Source organism: Heliangelus exortis, chromosome 18 (assembly GCF_036169615.1).
Source record: "Heliangelus exortis chromosome 18, bHelExo1.hap1, whole genome shotgun sequence".
Taxonomy (NCBI): Eukaryota; Metazoa; Chordata; class Aves; order Apodiformes; family Trochilidae; genus Heliangelus; species Heliangelus exortis.
The window spans coordinates 9,493,407-9,514,092 of NC_092439.1; the positions used below are offsets into that span (position 1 = coordinate 9,493,407).

The 20,686-nt window shown below is 41.5% G+C and overlaps 1 protein-coding gene across 4 annotated transcripts in view; it reads left to right on the forward strand.

Annotated features, from left to right (window-relative positions):
• The window catches only part of DENND2B (DENN domain containing 2B), an 85,782-nt gene that overhangs the window by 29,549 nt on the left and 35,547 nt on the right, over nucleotides 1-20,686 (forward strand). For 2 of the 4 annotated variants that reach the window (XM_071762093.1, XM_071762094.1), the window contains 3 exons: nucleotides 2,939-4,156; nucleotides 7,953-8,089; nucleotides 19,109-19,257. In XM_071762093.1, coding sequence (XP_071618194.1) covers nucleotides 2,939-4,156; nucleotides 7,953-8,089; nucleotides 19,109-19,257 — 1,504 coding nt within the window. Of the gene's footprint in view, nucleotides 1-2,558; nucleotides 2,688-2,938; nucleotides 4,157-7,952; nucleotides 8,090-19,108; nucleotides 19,258-20,686 lie in introns of all 4 variants that reach the window. The other 2 variants (XM_071762095.1, XM_071762096.1) reach the window with 2 other exon arrangements.

The window sequence follows — 20,686 nt, forward strand, 5'->3', positions numbered from 1 at the left end:
CTCTTATTCTCAAAGAAATGTCATTGCCCAGAGGGGAGGGGCTGTTCAAGTGAACTTAGTCAGAAATCTAAAGTTGATTCCATTATTTTAAATTATGCTGTTTATATGTAACATTTTGAAGGTGTCTGTAATCATATGCTTTGTAAGGTGTTGCATGTATCATTGTGAATGTGGAAAACTTCAATAAAAATGTGTGGTTTTATGTTCTTTGAATGGGAGATTGAAAGTTATTTAATTATTTGCCTGTGTCCAATAATATTGATTTTCAAGTCTGTGGAACTACTGTACTTTCAATAGAATATTCTAATGGAAGTGTAGGCTTCTTGAGGAAGGACCATTTCATTAACTGTTACCCACTGATCAGGTTGGTTTGGTTTGGTTTGGTTTTATTCCATTCTGTTGCTTGCCACTGGCTTTTGGAGAACAACATTTATCTGAAGCCATAAAGACAAAGCTTTGCTTCTCTTTCTTGTTGAATTAGTCTTATAGCTTCTATCTAGATAACTGCAGTGTAATGCCATGTAAAGCAGAATCTCTTCCTTAACTGTGGTATCCCAACTACTTAGCAGCTTACACTGCTGCTCTGCTGCCCCATTTCTCCTCAGTGGGAGTGGGTGGGGCTTTTATAATTGCAATCAGGGATTACAAAGCCAATCCTTAAGTGCAGTGACTTTACAGGGACCTGGGATTTAAAAGATTGCCTCCTATCTCTAGGAAGAGATGTGCAAATTCTGTAGGTTATGCAAATCATGCTTTTCCCCTTTTACTCTTCCCCTGATGAGTCAACAAACCTTCTGACAGTGAAAGCAACTGGAAAGGTGTTTCTTAGAGTATAAGGAAGTGAGGGACTCTGCCAACTGTATTTTTGATGTAGTGAGTCAAAGGCAGTGAGAGGATTGGCAGCATGTCCTTCACCTCTGCTGTCCCCTTACTGACTTTAGCCCAGTCTGACTTTAGCCACACCAAGTGTGAGGAGGCTGATTTAGGTTGCATCTTCAGGAATGGTAAAGGTGAGTAGGCAGAGGTAATTCTAGGCAGTTCACTACAAATTCTATACTGCAATAACCAACCAGAATCACTCATCACCTATCACTTGCTTTTGATCTTCTGACAGCTCTGAGGACACCTACCTGAAGCTGTACAGAGTAGCAGGAAATTTAACTTCTAGGATGAAAAGAGTGTTTTCTGACATACATTTCTGTCCTGAAATTAAGCTCTAAGCAGTTGTTGGTGGAGTATTTGTCATTATCTTTGGCACAAGTTCTGTCTTTTCCTGTGGGCATATTTACTTTTTGAAATGATGAAGAAACAGGAGTCCCCAAGCAGTGGAACTTCTGTACCAAAACAGCTTGATCACATAGGACCCCGAATGAGAGATAAGTTCCTTTTTGTGATAATTTGGTCACTGCGCTTTTATGAACAGAACTTTCCTCCTGTGATATTTCCAAGCTTTACTTGTAAGGTATCCACTGTAGGAAACTGGGATGAAATCTAATAGTTCGGTCTGAGGATGTATTTGAAGGAGAAGAAAATATCTCCTGCAGAGATCTCCTGCAATTTTTTCAGAAATTGCCCCAGTGCTCTGGACTTTCAGATTAAAGCAGACAATTTGGGACCTGTGCCCATAGGTATTGTCTGGCTGCTGGGGACAAAACCACGTTGTAGTGGGGATTTGCTGAATCTTTTCTCTCTTTGCTAAAGTGAAGAAATATGCTTCCTGATTCCTTTTGGTCAAATATGTCTTCCGTCTGCTTTTATGTGTACAGATTATTGTCCACAATCTTAATAGCACAGGAATTAACTGCACATGTAAGGCATTATTTTGGGGTCTTTCCTCTTCTTTCCTATTGTATGGAACAGAAAAATTCCTAAGGCAAAATGTCAAAGGAATCATGATCAATACTGCTATGTTTTGTATTTGCGTATTGTGGCAGAACAGTAAAACCCTTTCTTTGTCATGATTTTGGCTTAATTTTCTTATTGCTGTCTCATTGGTGGTGAAGCAACTGGCTAATTGGTTTGATTTCTTTTTGTCTTTTTGTTCTTAAAAGCCAGCACAACAATTTATGAAACTCCAGTAACAATGGCTAATTTTGCAAACTGTGGAAAAACTTGTCCTGGGTTTTTTTTCCAGGGTAAGATGCTGAGACCTTTCTGTATGGCTTAGACTCAACACGTACTGCAGGCAGATTAATACATTTTTTTTTCTAGACTGTAATGTTCTTTTGATAAGAAATAGTTTCTGTTCTCTCTGATAAGGAGAATTTAATCTCTTGGCCACAACAGCAGGCCAAAGACAAAACAAGTCTTCCTTTTGCTGCTGTTTTTTTTTCTTCGTTTGCTGTATACTTCAGAGATTTGAAACATTGTGGCTAAAGTACTGCAGCTGCTGCCCACAGAGGTATTTTGCTTCAAATGCTGTAAATTAAAAGCTAACAAATTTTAAAAATTGGTTTGCTCCTACAACCAGTGAGTAAGCTGTGCTCCTTCTTGATCAGTCTTGATCCCATTTTTGCTGCAGTGGGAATCTTCTCTCTGACAATCCCCTTTTCTTGCAGAGGGAATCTTTAATCTGGGAGGCCAGCTGTTCTGCTGGAGATGGTAGATGCATTCAAGGCAATGGTTTGCTTTGAGAATCTCATCTGTCTTTAAAATCAGGAAACTTGGAAAAACTGGGGGATTTGGAGGTGAGAAAAATGGCTTTGGACATGTTGAATGACCTGCTCACCTGCTCATCACCAACCTCACTTAACTGCTTCCTCCCCTTGCCCTCGACTCTGGCTGAATGGTGTTTGGTGTCTCAGTGACGCTTTGCAGTAGTTTTGCAGTGCGCAGACATCCTCTGCTTTACCTGCAGCCGGAAGAAATTTGGCAAATAACTCTAGTTTTCCCAAGGACTTGATTTTTTTTTTTATTTTTTATTTCCTTCTGCTTCTAGGTGTCAATCAGTTTCTCCACCACCTCTTTTGTCCCTGCGAAGAAGCCCAGCCTACCCCCTCAGTGACAGCGAGGACTCTTGCCGCTCTACCCGGCTCACCAAAGCCTCCAACTCCAGACCGCGCCTCAGGGACTGGAGCAGCCGCACGCCCACCCTGCCAAGCCCCCCCACCAGCCCATCCGACACTGAACCTCCAAGCCACCCTCTCAAGGCTGTCAGTGTGGGTGCTTTGGATAAAAGGCTCTCTGTATTCAAGTCTGAGGACCAAAAGGAGAGTCCAAAGGAGGCCCAAGATGGGGACACGATAGGGAGCCATCCGCTTGCTCGGAGCACTCTGTCCTTGGGCACTGCCACCAACTTGAGGAACCTCTCCCTCAGCCGGGCGAGTGTCCGCTCCCAGGCACTGGACATCAGGCAGAAGATCACAGAATGGGAATGCCGCCGGGAGCTGTCCCCCAGGACCAGTGTGTGTGTGGACAAGAGGGATGCTGGGGAGAGGTCGGGCAGTGAGAGCTGCCCCAGCGTGCTGACCTCTCCCTGCAGCGAGAAGACCTTTGATTTCAAAGGACTCAGGAGAATGAGCCGAACGTTTTCCGAGTGCTCTTACCCAGAAACAGAGGAGGAGGAATTTCTGGACAGGGATTCCTGCCATCGGTTTGAAAAGAGACCAGGCAGGAGTGAGACTCCTGCTGCTGCTTTCCTCAAGGGCCATGTGAGGAAAGAGTCCTCTGCTGTGCTCAACAGAATCCAGAAGATCGAACAGGCACTGAAAGAGCAGCCTGGCAGAGGCCTCCCCCAGTTACCAAGTAGCTGTTACAGTGTTGACAAAGGGAGGAAAAAGTCTGTGACTTCCAATACTGTGGAGGGACTGAGTGAAACTCTAAGTGATAGCAAAGGAGGGAGTGTTATTTCGGGGAGTGAACCAGAGACAGCTGCTGAGGCTGAGAAAAGCAGTAAGACAAAGCAAGGGGTTACTGCAAACTTGGCTGGCCCTAAACTGCTCCTTGAAAGCCCAGCTAACACTGCAGTGAATCCTGTCCCCAAGCCCAAACGCACCTTTGAATATGAAGCAGACAAAAACCACAAAAGTAAACCAAGCAATGGCCTACCTCCATCTCCTACACCTGCTGCTCCTCCTCCCCTCCCATCCACCCCTGCACCCCCTGTGACCAGAAGGCAGAAGAAAGAGTCACGCTTTCACAGAAAATCCCAGAATAGGTAAAATTAATGGAAATGTCTTGTGTGCAATCTTAAAATAAATAATTATACTGTCTTTTTAGTAATATTTTACACTATCCCTCTAATACAATGGTTTTGACTTGAGAAATGCTAGGGATAATGTGCAAGACAAGTGTTTTTTCCTCTGGACTACAAATGCACTGGGATGCACTGGTATAATACGTTTACATGTCTACAGTTTTGGAATTCTCCAGCCTTGCATTCCTCAAACCCTGGAAAAGACTCTAGGTCATGTGTGCTGAGGGTTATCTTGCTCATTTTGGCACGTAATCTCTCACCTGAGATTCTTAAATGCTCTTGTAGTGTCACCACAGCTGATCTGATAGTCCTGTCTGCTGGTTCACTGCAAAACATACTCACAGAGTGTGGGTTTCCAAAGCTTGTTACTACAGCAATTGTGTCAGCATTATGCAAGTTGATGATTTTATTCAATTCAGTGCTTAGAAGTGCTGTCTTGAATTGCTATCAATAGCTGTAGAGGATTCATGCTGAGAAAAATGCATTTTGGCACAGAATGGCCTTTTTATCCTTCCTGAGTTAATGGTGAGCAGAGTATATGGCTACGTTTCCCCAGCAGTCTGTGAATCTTGACCTGTTAAGACTACATGATTCCCTTTGAATTTCTGGAAATAGTACATGCTGTAGGCATAGCTATTGTTGAGCATTCAAAGTATGACATTGGCAACAAGTTCACCTATCTGTGAATGTGTAGGATACCCATACGTCCTCAATATTTAAAGATTAATTTTGCAAATAACTGCTAAACAGCATCTCAAATGCACTCAATCAGTTCAGTATCTGGTGCTTTATGTTGCTTCAGTTAATTAAAAGTTTATGTCAGCACGACTTGACCTGAAGTACCCCGAAGCAGGAAAAGGATAAGTGAAGCCTTCAGATTCTGTCCTTTACTTTCAAGAGACACCTGCTTCTGAACTGGATCAGACAGCTCTGCTGATGTGTGTTGTTCCTCTGAGAAAGGGAGGACATGGGGAAGAGTATCAAGCTTTGATTAGCAGTGCTAAGCTTTGAGTTTAGGCAACTGTCTGAGCTAGGACTATTAAATCCAGATTTTAGTGAGAGTTTGTGAAATAAAACTAACCTCTTTTTGTTCAGCATAACATTTCTAATGCACAGAAGAAAATAATTTCTGGATGCTCTTATATTCTGGATGCTCTTTGGATTTCTTATAGCCTTTTTTGCAAAATTAAGGGGCAAGTTGTAAAGTGGTCCATGTGGTGGGCATTGGAGAGTAATAAATAACAGGAGATTATTTTTGAACAGAATCACTGTGTGACCTGCAGCTAAGTGATCAGAGTCAGTCCCCAGGTACATGCTCACACTGAGTTTGAGACCATACAGGTCATCTGAGAATTACAATATTTTGTTACAATGAGTTTGTGAGATAAAGTTTTGTTTCTTTCAAGAAGAGGTGCAATTCCTGCTTGCAGCTGCTGTTCTGCAGGTTCAGTCTCCTGTCACAGCTGAGCTAGACCACAAGTTTCAGTAAAGAAGCCTTAGTCTTGGGGGGGTTAGCAGGTATGAGCCAAAACCAAAAGCAATATTTATCAATTTAAGTTGTAATTAGTATAGTTGTAGGATTTACAATGTTACCATATGTGCCCGATGATTCTTGCAGATCAGACTGACGTTGTACAAAGTAGGTCCATTGGTTGGAAACATGTTTCCATTGGTCTGTAATAGCTTTGTCATAGTTTAGTGGCGTATCTGATCTTACCTCTGATTAATGATGATCTCTGTGAGTTTAAATAAACCTCCTAAAATCACAGGTTTGCTGGCTGACTTCAAGGCTAGATGGAAATCCTTTTTAAAATCTTAACTTCGCTGTCTTTGCTACTCTTCTTTCTTTAGTTGCAGTAAGGGTAATTAATTTACCAAGTGTCTGAGACCATACTAGTCATCTAAGAATGACTATTTTGTTAATTGAACTAAATTTTGTTAATTGAAATCTGAGTCTCTAAACTGTTCTATTTTTGAGAACAGATATAATTCATTGTGTCTGTAGCTTGTAGCTGTGTTTCAGATTAAACATAAGTGTGGTTTGTATTCACTGGAAGGTCATGAGAATGGACTGTGGATATTGATTCTTCTGACATTCTGGTTGAAAATACTGTGTGTCTTTGTGGTGACTAATTCAAGACTATAACAAAATTAAGAACATCCTGGATATTTGCCTGCTAGCACAGAGCCAGTCTGTGTTCAGAGGACTTTGTGCTCATGGTGGCTTCTGCACTTAAGATTGATGTGAGCTGGATGTTCCCTGGTGACTGGAAATCCTCTGGCATAGATGCAGAGCAGGAGAGCAATGTCACAGGAGAGGCTCAGAACTTAGTGCCAGTCCAGAAGAACCATTCCTGTGGTCCTATGAAGTGTCACTGCATCATAGCATTTCTGTGAAATTGGATGTTTAGCTGCCTTAGAGAGGCCCATTTATCAGGCAGGTATGTCTTCAGTGCCTAAGCATCCCTTACACCTGTCAGGAGGTGTGAAGGAATGGATAACTGGACCTGAAGTGCACAGCTTTTTTCTGCCACTATCCTGATGTGCATAACAGTGACCTGACTGTTCTGAAGACTGCAGAAATGAGAGAGAGAGGGGGGCTCCTAGAGCCTGCCCCAGACCCATGAGTCCACTCCAGCAGACAAAAATGCTCTTGCCAAGTGCATTTCTGTTCACCAGTCACTGTATTGCCTGTGGGGAACCTCTTGAGCCAACAAGGATGTCCCATGAGACTGTGCCCCTGCCATACAGATACACTGTCAGCCGGGGAGAAGAGGAAAGGGGGTTGGTGGCAGTATGGTTTACTGTGCATCTAATTGGGTGAAATGTGGGCATCAGCACAGCCACTGCAAGCCTTACAGCACCCCAGTTTTCACATCATCTCAACCTCAGCCCAAAGTCAGTCCAATGAATGGCAGCCCTCAGACAGCTGCAGTGCAAACCAGGCACCTCCCAGCTTCAGTGTTGATGTTGCCTCAGAGCACACGTGCTGGGCAAACAGGAGGATGGGCTTGGGCTGCTCTTCACCCAGAGCTGCTCAGGAGTGCTGGGACAGGTGTGAGTGAGAGGCTGTGCATCATCTCTTCAAGTGGAACACAAGTTCTATGGGTTCATCCAGCCCAATTGCCCCTCAGTTTCCTGGCAGACAGCTCCAACCATCAAGCCCTGGGCTGCTCCTCTATCCTAGAGAGCTCCCACTTATTCCGTGCTTTGTCCTTTGCTGCCAGTGTTGGATGCAGGGTGTGCAGGGGAAGGGGGATGACTTTCACGTGAGTTTGCCTTTGGAATTTGCACACTGATCTTTATGCAGGAACAAATCTGAAAGTTCAGGACACATGTATTTCAGAAACATGTTTCCAAACACATGTTTCCAGAAACTTGTATTTTTCTTCAGGAGAGGTGGCCACATGTTTCTGGGCCTCCTGGCAAGAGAAGATTGATTTCTAATCTGAGGACTGTGTTGCTAATTTACTTTGTAAACTTTGAGAAATATCACGTACTTCCTTCATCTTTTCTCCATGTCCATAGATAGGGGAAAACAATACTTCCAACCTCACAAAAAAGTGTCACAAATTGATATACTAAGGACTGCTGTGAATATAGAACTTAAGGTCCTCTAAAAGTTGGTCCTTAAAGCATGATATGTAAGGTTTTTTTGGTATATATATATTGTTTTTTCTTTTTTTAGCAGAGCTAAGCTTAGTGCTTGAGTCAATTGCATTCTAGTTACTAATTATTTTTTTGCTTTAAACTTTAGAAAATCCTTTGAATTTGAGGATGCCTCAAGTCTGCAATCCCTCTACCCTTCCTCCCCAACTGAAAATGGGACTGAGAGCCAGCATAAATTTGGATCCAAGAGCACTTTAGAAGAAAATGCCTATGAAGATATTGTAGGTAAGAAGCTGTTGGGGTACATGGGCCCAGAATGGGATATGGAGTAGTGGCTAAACTGTGTATTGTTGAAAAAATGTTCTGTGCAAGAATGTTCAGTGCTGCAAAGAGAGATTAAATGCAGGGTAAATGGGTTTGATGCATCAGTGCAAACGTAACACCCAGTCTGCACATGGGAGGTCTTGATTCCTTTGGACTTAATTGGGAGGTACTGGAAACAAACTCTTTGGTCAGGTTTTTGCTGTGCTTTTCCAAATAATTATTTTTATCACGACCTTGGCTTGAAGCCTTGAGTGGTGTAAAAATGCAGAGAACTGAATTTGAGATACCATTTACAGTACTATCCAATAACAAGATTAACCTCACAGGCCTTGTGTGATCATCCTGAGCTTTTCAGGACTTCTGTGTGGGCTGCCCCAAAGCAGCTGTTTGTAGCACCATTCCTGGTTTCCCCTCAGTCCCAGTTGCTGGTTAAAGAAAAATTTTCTTTAGCTCTAGAGCCATAAGGAATGCACAACAAAAATGCTGTTTTGATTAAACTTCACAAGAAAACCATGTTTCTTTTGGTCTTAGAAGGAAATATATGGCCTATGCATACATTCTTTTAACATCAAAAAAGTTGATATAATTACTGAAAATTGGGCAGCCCTTCAGAGCAAAGTTTTTCCACCCAAGTGATGAATATCTGCTTTGTTTTTAACTATTTCAGTGTTGTTTTATTACAACAGATACAAGGGGTACTTCATTTTACTTTGGACAATGAATCTTTATCTACTGAAAAAACTGGAGGGCTACCAAGATAGTCAGGGGCCCTAGAGCACATGTCCTCTGAAGAGACACTGAGAAGCTGAGCTTGTTTAGTCTAGCAAAAACATGACCAGAGGCACTCTAAAACTGCTTACAAATGTTTGAAGGGCAAACAAAGACTATAGAACAGAAATCTTCTTGCTCATATCAGTTGGTACAGCAAGGAATAATGGCCACAAGTTGCAGCTTGGAGCTCTTTGTCCTTACACCCGAACTCTGTCTCTGGCTTTTCAGCCTTAGTGAAAACAGAAGTTTACTCCTTCATCTGTACTCTCCCTCTATGCCATTAAAGAAAAAAAAAGCTTTCAGAATAAACATACACACAAATCACTACCGTTCGGTGTCTGTTAATAAAAATGAGAGCTTATGTAGATACTAAAAAGTTTTTTTCTGTGGAGAGCATCCTTATATGATCATCACCCTTCTCCATGAACAGTCAGACCACAGTGCAATTCACACTTGAAAGAATATTGTACGTTACTTATCTTTGATCAGAACCTGTAAATCTGCTGCCAGATGTTAGGTGGTAGTGCTTCTTTTCCTTGCTGTGGTTTGTTAAATATGAAAATAAAATGTGTAGGACTGGTAAGAAACTTTCTTCAAATGAGAAGAAATCTAGGGTTCATTAAATGCTCTTCCAGCTCATGGAAACTATAGACCAGCTCCCTGCAGATTATAGTTTGGGCATTTTGGCAGGGCACTGAGAAGAGAATGCAGAATTTCAGATCTGTGGACACACAGAACTTCATTGTTTTGTACTGCTTTTTAAGAACTTCTTTTAAGCACTTCATTTAATACAGGCAGTCCAGAGGGAATAACAAACCAGTATAATTCTTATAAACTGTGAAGCAGGATTAAAGACAAGCCAAAGTAGTTTGATCTCCAGCTTTAAAGAAACTATCAGAGTTTAGTGTATCACATCTGTGTAATTTGTACCAGTAGTCCTCAACCCCAATCTCTAAGTAGCACTTCTGTGCTCATGCAGACCAGGTGTCTGTAAGAGGGAGTTTATATTCTAGATTTACATTTGCCTTCACACCTGAGAAGAACTCCATCACTGCTGCTTTGAGCTTTCTTTGCAAACAGTTGCCTTTAAAGGTAATGGTGGGTTTGGTTTTTGGTTTGGTTTTGGTTTGGTTTTTTTTGGTGTCTATACCTGGTTGAATCTTCCATCTCTCTGAAAGCTGGTAGGTAGTTAAAACACTGTCACTGTGGTAATAAACCACATAAAGTATCCTCCCACCTTAATTCCTGTAGAATGACAGCTTTTAATGCAAGTAACTGTAAAAACACAGGGAAAAAAAGGCTGTAAATGTTGAGCAATGCTCTAAGCACTGTACTGTAAGACAAAATCATAAAAATAAATTCAGATTGGAAGGGTCTGGAGCAAGCTGATCCAACCTCTGCTCAGAGCAGAGCTAGTTTGAGTTAGATCAGGTTGCTTAGGGCTACATCTGGTTGAGTTTTCAAAGCAACTTAGGAGGATGGTTCCACTGCCTCTGTGCAGCCTGCTCCACTGCTTAACCTCCACTATGAAGAATTTTTTCTTGATATCACTGTGAAGGAATTTTTCTTTCTATCCAACCAGAATCCTCTTTACTGAGGTCCCAGTTCTTTCAGACTTTTGTCATTTATATTGTATGCTCCAGCCCCCAGACATCTTAGTAGCCTTGCTACTATCTCCTTACTATCTCCAGTCTGTTGATGTCTCTCAGGTTCCTGTCAAGGTGTTCCTTCAGCTCACTAAGGTGCCTCAGGCCAGCAGCCCACCTCTCCTCTCTGTCCATCTGGGTATCCACATGGCACCCTGTTGGGGTACTGAGTGATCTCATTCAGACTGGTACAAAGATCAAAATACAGCTTCTCAGCACTTAAATGCTAGGACTAGAGCTACTGGTTTTGAGGTTACTTCATGACCTCACCATCTGATGCATGTACACAATAAATCTTGGTCTTTCTCCTGGTACCATTACACTGTTTTCTTCATAAGGACACTGATGAATTGCTATGGCCTAACTTGAGAGCTGGTTTGGAAAACCCAAAAGTTTTGAGGTACACTAAACCCAAAAATGATTGTGCTTTGGAATCCAGTGACATAATGAACCAGATACTTTGTTTAATTTTGTACTATTTTTGTGCACTTTAATGCATAAAATATCTGCATTTAAAGTTTGAGGACTGAAACCCAGCAATCCAGTCTGCATTAATCAAGAAGCAGTTGTATAAAGGGGTGCACATTCCTAATACTAATCAGAGCTGTATTCCATTTGGAAGAAACCATGTGGACTTCATTCATCTTCTGTACTAGCCCTCACAGGAATGTGGCAGTTGTAGTAAACTTAACATTGTTTTGCTTTTTGTGGTTTCAAATGAGCCTTTAATCAGACCAAAATTGATGTGGCTTTATGAATCCAGTTGAGGGAAACCATGCTTGGCTTTGTGCAAATGCAAGAAACTATTGTAGTATTAAGAGATGTCTGAGATGGTTGCTTCTGCTGTGCTTGTGGACAACAGTATTTCCTGTCATCTGTACCATACGGTTTCAGTTTTCCCCTCTGTTCCCTTAAATGCAGCTGAGGTATTTAAATATTGTTCTTTAATCTCTGATATCTCTGACACATTTTTCACCTGGCAGCTGGAAGATAGCACTTGTTACCATCACCAAAAAAAGCTGAATGTGTGAAGTAAAGGCGAGGTTAAGGGCACGATACCAAGTTTAACTCGAGAAAATCTAGTAAAACCATATAAATTATACTGTGTGCTTGTACGAAGAATTGTGTTCCTGATTCAGAAATAAAATATAGCAGAAGAAGTCTTTGACAAGGTGAGCCTTCTTAGTCTGTAACTTGTTGGAGTGCTGGACTCAGTAGAACAGTTGGAGATTTCCTCTAACAGGACTCTATGTAGATGTGTAGGTGACACACTGCTCAGCTGTGCTCTGGATGTTGGCTTTGTAGACTGAGAACATGTAACTTGATGTCACACAACTCCATCTGTCCTGTCCAAGGAAAAGCCATTTGAGCTTATAGCTGCCTGGCCCTCATTTAGATTTTTTTTCCCTAAGAAGAATGAAAGTTATTAAAATGTTTTTCTTCCCTAAAGAAAAGATCTGTGACTTACGGGGGTTTCTTGCCTCTCTGCTGTTTTTGAAGTCATAGGTAGACTGCTAAGCACATAGCCCAAGGGTATGATTATCAGATTATTATTATAGTGGGTTTAATAACTTACTGGTGCAACAAGAAGATCAGTTAATAAAGAAATTGGTTTATTTCAGCCACATATAATAATGCAGAGAGGTCTTGCCCCAGTAAGGTTCCCATGCTATCTGACTGGCTCACAGACAAGACTGCTGCTTACTCACAACATTGCAATGGCACAAAGCATTCTAAGAACTCTGTTAATTAAAATGAAAGTCAAAGCTAGTGAATTACCCACTTTTAGAGTCCTCAGCTGAGATGAGGCTGTGCTTTTCTTTGGGACAAGACTGGAGTGAATTTTTTTGCCAGAGTTCTTTTGAGTGCTCACCATGTTGGGTTGCAGCAGGCAAACCCATGCTCTGTCTGGCCTGGACACAGTTGGCATGTGGCTGGCGGTTTGGGGTGACATTAGCCCTTCCTCTCTGTTGGTTGATAGGCTTCCTCATAGGCTTTTCCCCAGTCCACAGATCTCTTCCAGGTTTGAATTGATCTTTTGACAGTCCTCTCTGTCAAATTCCTGTGAGGAGGAACATGTCTGCTACTGACTTCTGACCAATGTCTGTATAGACCTGTAAACAGGATCCTGAGGGTGGAGGAAATGTTGGTGCCTTTACCTTCCCTGTGGAGTCCAGAACAGCATGGCACTCTCTTTATCCCTCCTGGTAAGGCACCCTGTCTCTCCAAAACCAATTAATTGTTTTGAATTCTGAAGTAAATTGGACATAGTGCATATCATGAAATAAATAGGATGGTTTAGCTGTTTCACTGAATCCTCCATTACATGTGCCAAGAGCTGCAGAAATGATGACTGAGGTCCAGTTGGAAGGTGTTCCAGCTTGACATTGCTTTCAAATTAGAACATTTGCAAAGTTCTTCCAGTAGAGAAAGGTTAAAAAGCAAACTGATCTTTCCAGTAAAATCCCATCATCACATGCCACATTAGAGTCTGCCAGGGTTTCACATCAAAATGTTTTCTGTCATGTTATCAGCTGAAGCAAACTTGGACAGATTGCACTTCTGCCAGCAATGCTGTGCTAGTTGCTTCTCTGAAAAATATTTTGGTTTTTGGTCAGACCTTTACCAGGTGGTTTCTGGTTAGCTGTTACTGAAAGACAGAGCTAGAATTGATACAAAATGATGGTGCAGGCAGTGATCAGGGAAACATATGTTCCTGTCTTCTTCCACGTGCCCAGTCTGCCTCTCACAGTCTAAAAGGCATGTGAGATTTGGCAAGTGGAATAGTGGCAATTTTAATAATAGACACTGTACAGTAATAGCAGCCAGAGCACATTAAAACAAACAGTATCCATATGGGCCTGTCAAAGGCAGGCCAAATACTTGAGCTGTCTGATCCTATTGATGACTGCCTGCTGCTTTCTTGCTACACTGGGATACATGGATTTCAGTTATTTTTAATAGTCATCTTGTGCTTGCTTTCTATTTTTCTCTGTGGAGTCTGTCTCACAGCTAAACCATCAGCTTCTTCTGATACTGTCTGTCAGCTCTATCACCTGGTTTTCTAGCCAGTGCTGCAGGTCATTAAAACAGAGACTAAAATGACCATGAGGCTGTTCTCCTAAATTCTAGTTTAAATTCCAGGACTGTACTGAAGTCTTCAGGGTTAAGCCTGTGTGAAGTGCCAGCAGCTTAGGCATGCTGATGATGTATGTACTGTGCTAACAGTTGCTCTTTAGATAATTTTCATCAACATGATTTTGCTAAATCAATCAAATGCTAAATCAAGGAACTTGAAATTTCTTTTTATCAGACATCCTAATTCTTCTCCATCTAGTGCTTCATTATGATTACAGCTCTAAGCTCTTAGTTCCTGCAGAGATAGGAGGGAGCTGGAAGTATCTACAGTGTTTCCTCTGCTTACCGCAAGGCAAAGCAAAACTGGAAAAGTTCAGAAAGCTCAGGCTGTTGCCTACAAACTCCACAGACCAGGGCTCAAGAGGCCAATTGTATTTTAATCTCATCACTTTAGGCTGTTTTTCTGAGAGCACAGAGCTGATACACTGGGTTGTAGGTTTGTAATTGGGTGTAACTTAGTACTGTTCAGAAATAACTATTCAAAGCAGCTATGATGTGTTTTAGCTGTAATTTGATATTGAGGTAGTTCCCCTTTCTTCAGACCCCTGGGGTAACTGCCTCAGCCGAGGTGCACAATTTCAGTTTTTTCTGATGTTGAAAGAGCTCATCTACATACTAAAGATCTAAGCTCAGATATTTTATGAGAGTGTGGAGATTTTGTGGTTTTCATCCATTTGATCTGAACATTCTCATAAATATCCCAGTGGCTGAGTTTTCCTCCAGCATTGGTGGTGTGAATCTGTGTTTGTGTAGCTTTATGAATAAGATGCATAACTGATGTCTGCAGAACACACCTGGATTCTCACCATTGGTTCTTTGGATTCAAGTGCCCAGAGATGCTGGTGAGCTGTAAGTCTGCATGGTGCACAAATGCTGTGGTGTTCCCTCATGCAGTGCTGGCACCCAGAGATTCATTCTAATTTCTTCCTTTTCAATGGCAGTAAAAGCAGGATTCCCCGGCCACCCTTCTCTGCTTGTTTCTTCCTTGCTCAGTTGTGTTTTATCTTAATCTTTTGCAAGGGTTTGTGTGCACCAAGTGGGCAAGAGTTGGATGAATTGGACTATGTGTACAGCTGAGCAGATGCTATTGGCAGAGGGAAAAAAAGGTAATTCAAGGTTCTATAGATGTCACCATTATGTGTGGAAAGGAACTGATGCTGCATCTTGTGTCTGTTACAGAAACATTGCAAAAGGTTGAGGAGATGAGTGCCACAAGCATCAGAGACTCTTACAGAATGTTCTCTTCAGTATTTCTGCTTGTCTGCTATTCTGTTCTGATTCTGCCTATCTGGGCTCTTTTCCTGGCCATTTTTTGCAACTATTTGCAGCTCCTTGCCTCTGGAACTATGTGCTCCTTTTTCCCAAGTCTGTCCTGGCATAGCAGCTCCAGCTTTCATCTGCCAGTTCATTATAATGGAAAATACATTAATTGCCCTACATTTTGTGCACATGCTGCAGCATGCAGGCAATGCACACTTTGTCATTTGTGGGGTGCTAACTCAGGAGCCTGGGCTCCCTACATAGCCAGGAGGGAAAGGTGGTGGGCTCCCAGCTTGGCATTCAGCATCACCCTCTGGAGACTGTATCTCCCCTGCAAACATTTGCTCCTAATGTAGGCATCCAGGTTAGCACAAGTTGATGAGCCCTTTCCTTTACTTGCATAGCTGCTGGTCTCACTTCTTGGCATTAAAAAAAAGTCAGGAGTTATAATCAGCACTCAGTGAATCACTCAGTTCTTCTGATAATTATTTCTCCCACCTAGAAAGAAGTGATGCATTCCATTGCTTTCTTTCATTTACAGAGAAGTGTCTGCCTGCATTTTTTTCCCCACTCAGCCTTACTTTTTACTCCTTTCTCAACCTGAGATGGGGTTGCTGAGTCTGCCTCTGCTTCTCTTTGCCACCTGTGAGAGGCTGAGCAGAAGAATGTTGTGTACCACCTCAGGGCTTGGTGGGGCTGATTAGAAGAACATCACAGAGTGGGGAATTGCAAACGCTGGAAGAAACTCATTGATGCTTAAGCTCAAGGCACTGCATTCCTCAGGACTGGTTTTGTTTTTTTGTTCCCCCCATGGACCAATCATTAAGTTGCTTGTGAGATCTGAAGATAAATGTGTAGATAAAAGTCCTGTGTTGATTCAGCAGTTTGGTACACAGAATTCAAGAGAATGGGAAACCTGAAAGAAAAAAAATGTTTATAAAGGGAACTGATCTGGAAGCATGGATAGTAGTTTTGCCAAAAACTTGCTGTTTCATGTGATCATATATATTCTGGGGTTCTGATGCAGCTTCCTTTGAAGTCAGTGATAGTGTGCTGTTGTGTGGTAGCTGATCAGCCTTAATAAGACAAGTCTGGCCTCCATACTGCATAATGTTTCTCCTTTTGGCATCCAACAGAGACATCCATATGGAAAGAACAAGGATGTTTCCTTGCTCTTTCATTGTAAATGTGTTTTGCAGCAAGTCCAAATGAATGCAATAGAACTGCAACTTGCAGATTGTGAACATTCCCTACTTGGGACTATAGAAGTGATGATGTTGAGCAGAAATGCAGAGATCAAAGCTTCAGACCTCTGAACCCGCCGAGCTATGTGGAAGTTTCCCTCACTTTGGTTCTGGAGCAACAGCCCCAGCCAACACCACAGCCCATCCCCAGAGCCTCAGAATGTTGTGGGCCCTACATGTGCTGGTGGCAATCAGTTCCCAGGTCTTTCTTCCAAGGAATGGAGTAGCAGTACAGAGTGAGGGTTAAATGCTGCTCTAAATGCTGCTCATACATCTTTTTCAGGGTACCCTCACACATCTTTTTAGCTTGCTGGCCAACCTAGTTTTCTTGTCACTTGTCCTTCCTATTTTTGGCATCCAGAAAACAGTTCTGTCTGGGCTGCCTAGTGCTCTTTTACATCTCTGGGCTTCTAGTTTCATCCACCAGGAAGAGCATATATACTAAAAAATCGTGGTGGTCTAAGGATTAAAAATTGCTGAAGGCCTAGACAAATAATCTCTTAGTTCACTGGCTGAAACAAACAACCAGACACTGGGTTCAAATGCCAAATAAGCCAAAACAGATTGGTTTAGACTGATCAGAGTATTTCATTATCAAAGATTTAGTGGGGAAGTTTATTCTCAAAAAAAAAAAAAAAAAAAAAAAGGTGAGCCATACTTGTTCTCAAGGGATGAATTTAAAATGAAAAAAAAAAAAAAGAATCCTGAAAGAATTTCCTTTTTAAGCAAATGAGAAAAAAAAAGAAACAAGTTATTCTTGAACAGCAAGCCAGTCATCTGAAGAAACTCTCACAGCTCTAGGGAAAGTGTTAAAATCCCTGTGGTGTTTCCACTGACCTCCAAGTTACACTGAAGAGGAATTTCGCCTGAGCTTTCTTTTGGTAGAGAATATGAGTCAGAAAAGCAGCCTCTGCTCATGGTTCCTTGCTCCTCCCTCTCCTCTCATCCAAGACTTTTCTGGGTCTGTTTCTATACTTAATATTTTAGGTCAACTTTAGTAATGTTGAGTTTAACTGGGCTCAAGCAATTCTCTTTTCTATACAAAGAAAATCACCCTAAAACTTTTATATGCTTTATACAATTTAATAAAGGTTTCTTTTCAACTGATGGGTCTGGATACTATGAGGACCAGTGTAATAACACTTGTGTTCACCAGAAAACATATGTTCACTCACTGCCTAATGTAGCTGGGTAGTTTGAAATCTGTTAATCCATTCTAGAATGTTTACTTAACCTACACTTTACTTGGGCTTACAAGAAATTTTGTTATTCTGGTACAGTCCAATTAGCTGTGAGTAAGCAACAGCAATTTGCAAACTTGAACATTTATTGTTGTTATGGTTGTCATATCAATCAATCAGTTCTGTAGTCCCTCCATAAGAGTTGTGGCTTTAAATCTTTGTAGGGCTATTTGTTGCTTAATTCTTATTCTGTTCACTGCATTCATCAAAAGATCTTTCTTGTAAGTGCCCCGTGCAGCTGAAGGTGTTCTTCCCATGGGGTGTGTGGATTACCAATGGTGATAGTGCAGCCTCTAACATCAGATTCTCTCTGGATGAAATAATAAACTGTGACTGCCAATTCAAACATTCTTCAAGAGCAGCAGTTGTTCAGGCTTCTAATTAAAACAAACCTAAACCATTCATTCTTGTGCTTACATTTAGCTAGAAATCTTAGTATGATGCTCCACCAAAGAAAAACTATTTTTACTTATACTGTGAGTATGTGAACTTGCTCAGCAAAACTTACTCCTATTATTGATGAATCAGGCAGTCTCACACTTCCAGGTTTAACAATAAAGTAGAAAGCACAAAATACTTTTGGTTTCTATTATACAATGAAGAAATGGAGTATTCTGCCTAGAAAAAAAGAACAAATTGGTAGTCAAGCGAACTGAGGACTAATCCAGGCCTTACTCTCACTGAAAACAGCAATGCCTTAACTGTAACCTTTGCAGAAGTGGCTCCATGTCTTTCCTGTCCTGGGGAATCCAGATCTGGACACAGTCCTGCAGGTGGGGTCTCAGCACAGTGGAGCAGAGTGACATAGTGACCTCCCTGGGCCTGCTGGCCATGCTTCTTTCGATGCAGCCCAGAGTAAAGTTGGCTTTCTCAGCTGTGAGTGCACATTGCTGGCTCACGTCATGTTTTTCATCCACCAGTGTCTCCAAGTCCTTCTTTTCAGGGCTGATCTCAGTCCCTCCATCCTCCTGCCTTGGAGGTTGCCCTGGTGCAGGTGCACCTGGCCTTGTGGAACTTTATGAGATTCATTTGGCCTCAGTTCTCAAGCTTATCCAGGTCTCTGTGAAGGAGATGATTAGCTGCTGTATTAGAAAGCTTGATATGTTTCAAAGAGCACTTGGAGGATTTGGTATGGCCGGGGTAGGAATTCTTCCCTCATAATTTACAGTTTCCAGTCTTCTCTCTCAGCATTGCTTAGCTGAAGTGTTCTTTCTTTTCCTTCTTTCAGGCAAAGAGAAAAGAAAAAGTAGCATCAAATAAAAGTTGTCTTATTGGATGTAAGGGTGGTATCTTGAGACCAGTTATTTATTGCTATTCATTTCACATTGTGAGTAGCTGCTATAGATTTATAAAATCTAATGATACACTCTAAAGTAGTTGTGTGCCTTAGTTTTTACATATCAATAAATTTTCCACAGCTGTGGATGCTCAGAAGCACGTCTTGTGAAATCTTTTGAGTTTATTTAAAAAAAAAAAAGCCTTAAGAAAAAAACAAAAAAAAAAACTTGTCGACCTCATAGCCAAGTTTTCCTCCAAATACTTCCAGCTGCAGCTAGAGGGATGAGTCATGCTGAAAGCTGAGCAGATTTTCTAAAAGCCTTTCACTTGGTTCACATGATTTTTTTTAACTCTACATTCTTGTCTGTTTTTCTTAAAAAAACCCAAAACAAAAACGTGAAGGCGAGTCACCCAAGGAAAACCCGTATGAGGATGTGGAGCTGAAAGGCCGTCATGCAGGCCGAAAATCCCATCAGCTCTCAGAGAATTCCCTGGATTCTTTGCACAGGATGTGGACGCCGCAGGACAGGAAATACACATCACCTCCCCAGGTAACAGCCTGATGGCAACTGGCTTTCTGTGCTTGCAGCTTATTTGAAACTTTAGCAAGAAAATAAATCATGGCATAGGAGGAAGAGCAGCCACACTGAATGAGTAAATCTATCTGGGAAAAGAGGGATCAACTGCACAAATTGTTGCTGGGAACTGTCTTGGCAGCTGTAGCTCAGCTTCTCAGCACTGCACTACAGCAGCTGAGAGCTCTTTGCGCTGGCTGCAGCCTGATGAGTTTAAGCAGAATCCTTCTGCCTGTTGTTTGTGAGCTGAATATGCTCTAAATTACTCGTACGGCTGTACCTCTTTGTGAGTTGCCTCTGCATGTGTTGCTGGACTTTTTGCAGGGACAGGAGGGAAAAAGTCATCAGCTGCTTAATCTTGCTGATGTATTGTAACATGAGGCTGAGTGGGACTTTGCTACTGTGCAGTATGGAGCATGGCATCTTTTATTGTAAAATGGAGAAGGCCAAATATGGTTCCCCAATAAATGAGTGAAAAAGAAAATAATCTGAAAAACCTGAATGTCTGCATTTAACAAGGCTGTATAAGTTGCTTTTATGGCACAGAGTAAAAGACCAGGAACTCTTCCGTCTTTCCCTATTGTGGTAAATTTTCCAAAGCAGTCCAGTTTTTTGTGAACACTATAAAATGCCAGGTTACTTTGTTGTTTATGGAATCATTGTGTTCATAAGGAAGACGCTAAGTTTCATCACATACTTACTTTAGAGATTCAAATACCTTTTAAAGGAACTTTGTTTTGCACTGAATAAGCAGAAAAATTGCAGTTGGACAAAAGGTAACAACAATTTATATTTTTATCTTGTAAAGACACCTAGAACAAAACTGAATATATTTTCTTCCACTTATTTTGTGTGCATGCGAACATCACGGTTCAAGAGACAAAAAGACTGTCACCAGGGTTATTACAGTGCACCTAACACATCATTTGTAAAACAGAAGTGGTTTTGGCAAAGATACTGAGAAGGGAACAAGTGGAAAGTAGTAATCAAGCAGACCAACGAGAAACAGAAAGAGCAGCTATAAAGAAACTCATAGTGAGAGACATACTATGAATAACAACTATTTTGAGGTCTTTGTGTGTTAACAGGAATTCTGTAGTGTCTAGAGGACCCATGGAGTGTAGCTTTAGGGTAAGAACCATGTAAGTCTGCACATACAACAACACACATACAACAATAAACATACTGTTTATTGTTTTCTGTTTCACATATAGTGTTCAAAGAATATGCAGCTTCAAATGACTTGTATGAAGTTGCTTAGTAAATAAGTTCTCGCTGGTATCTTTGAAACAGTGCTATCTTTATTCTGGTTGCTTCTTTTTGAAATGCTGCCTCGAGTTTCTTGCAAGGAGTAAGTCCTGCCAATGTCAGCCAAGCCTCTGAGTTAGGTTTGAAGGCTCAAAGA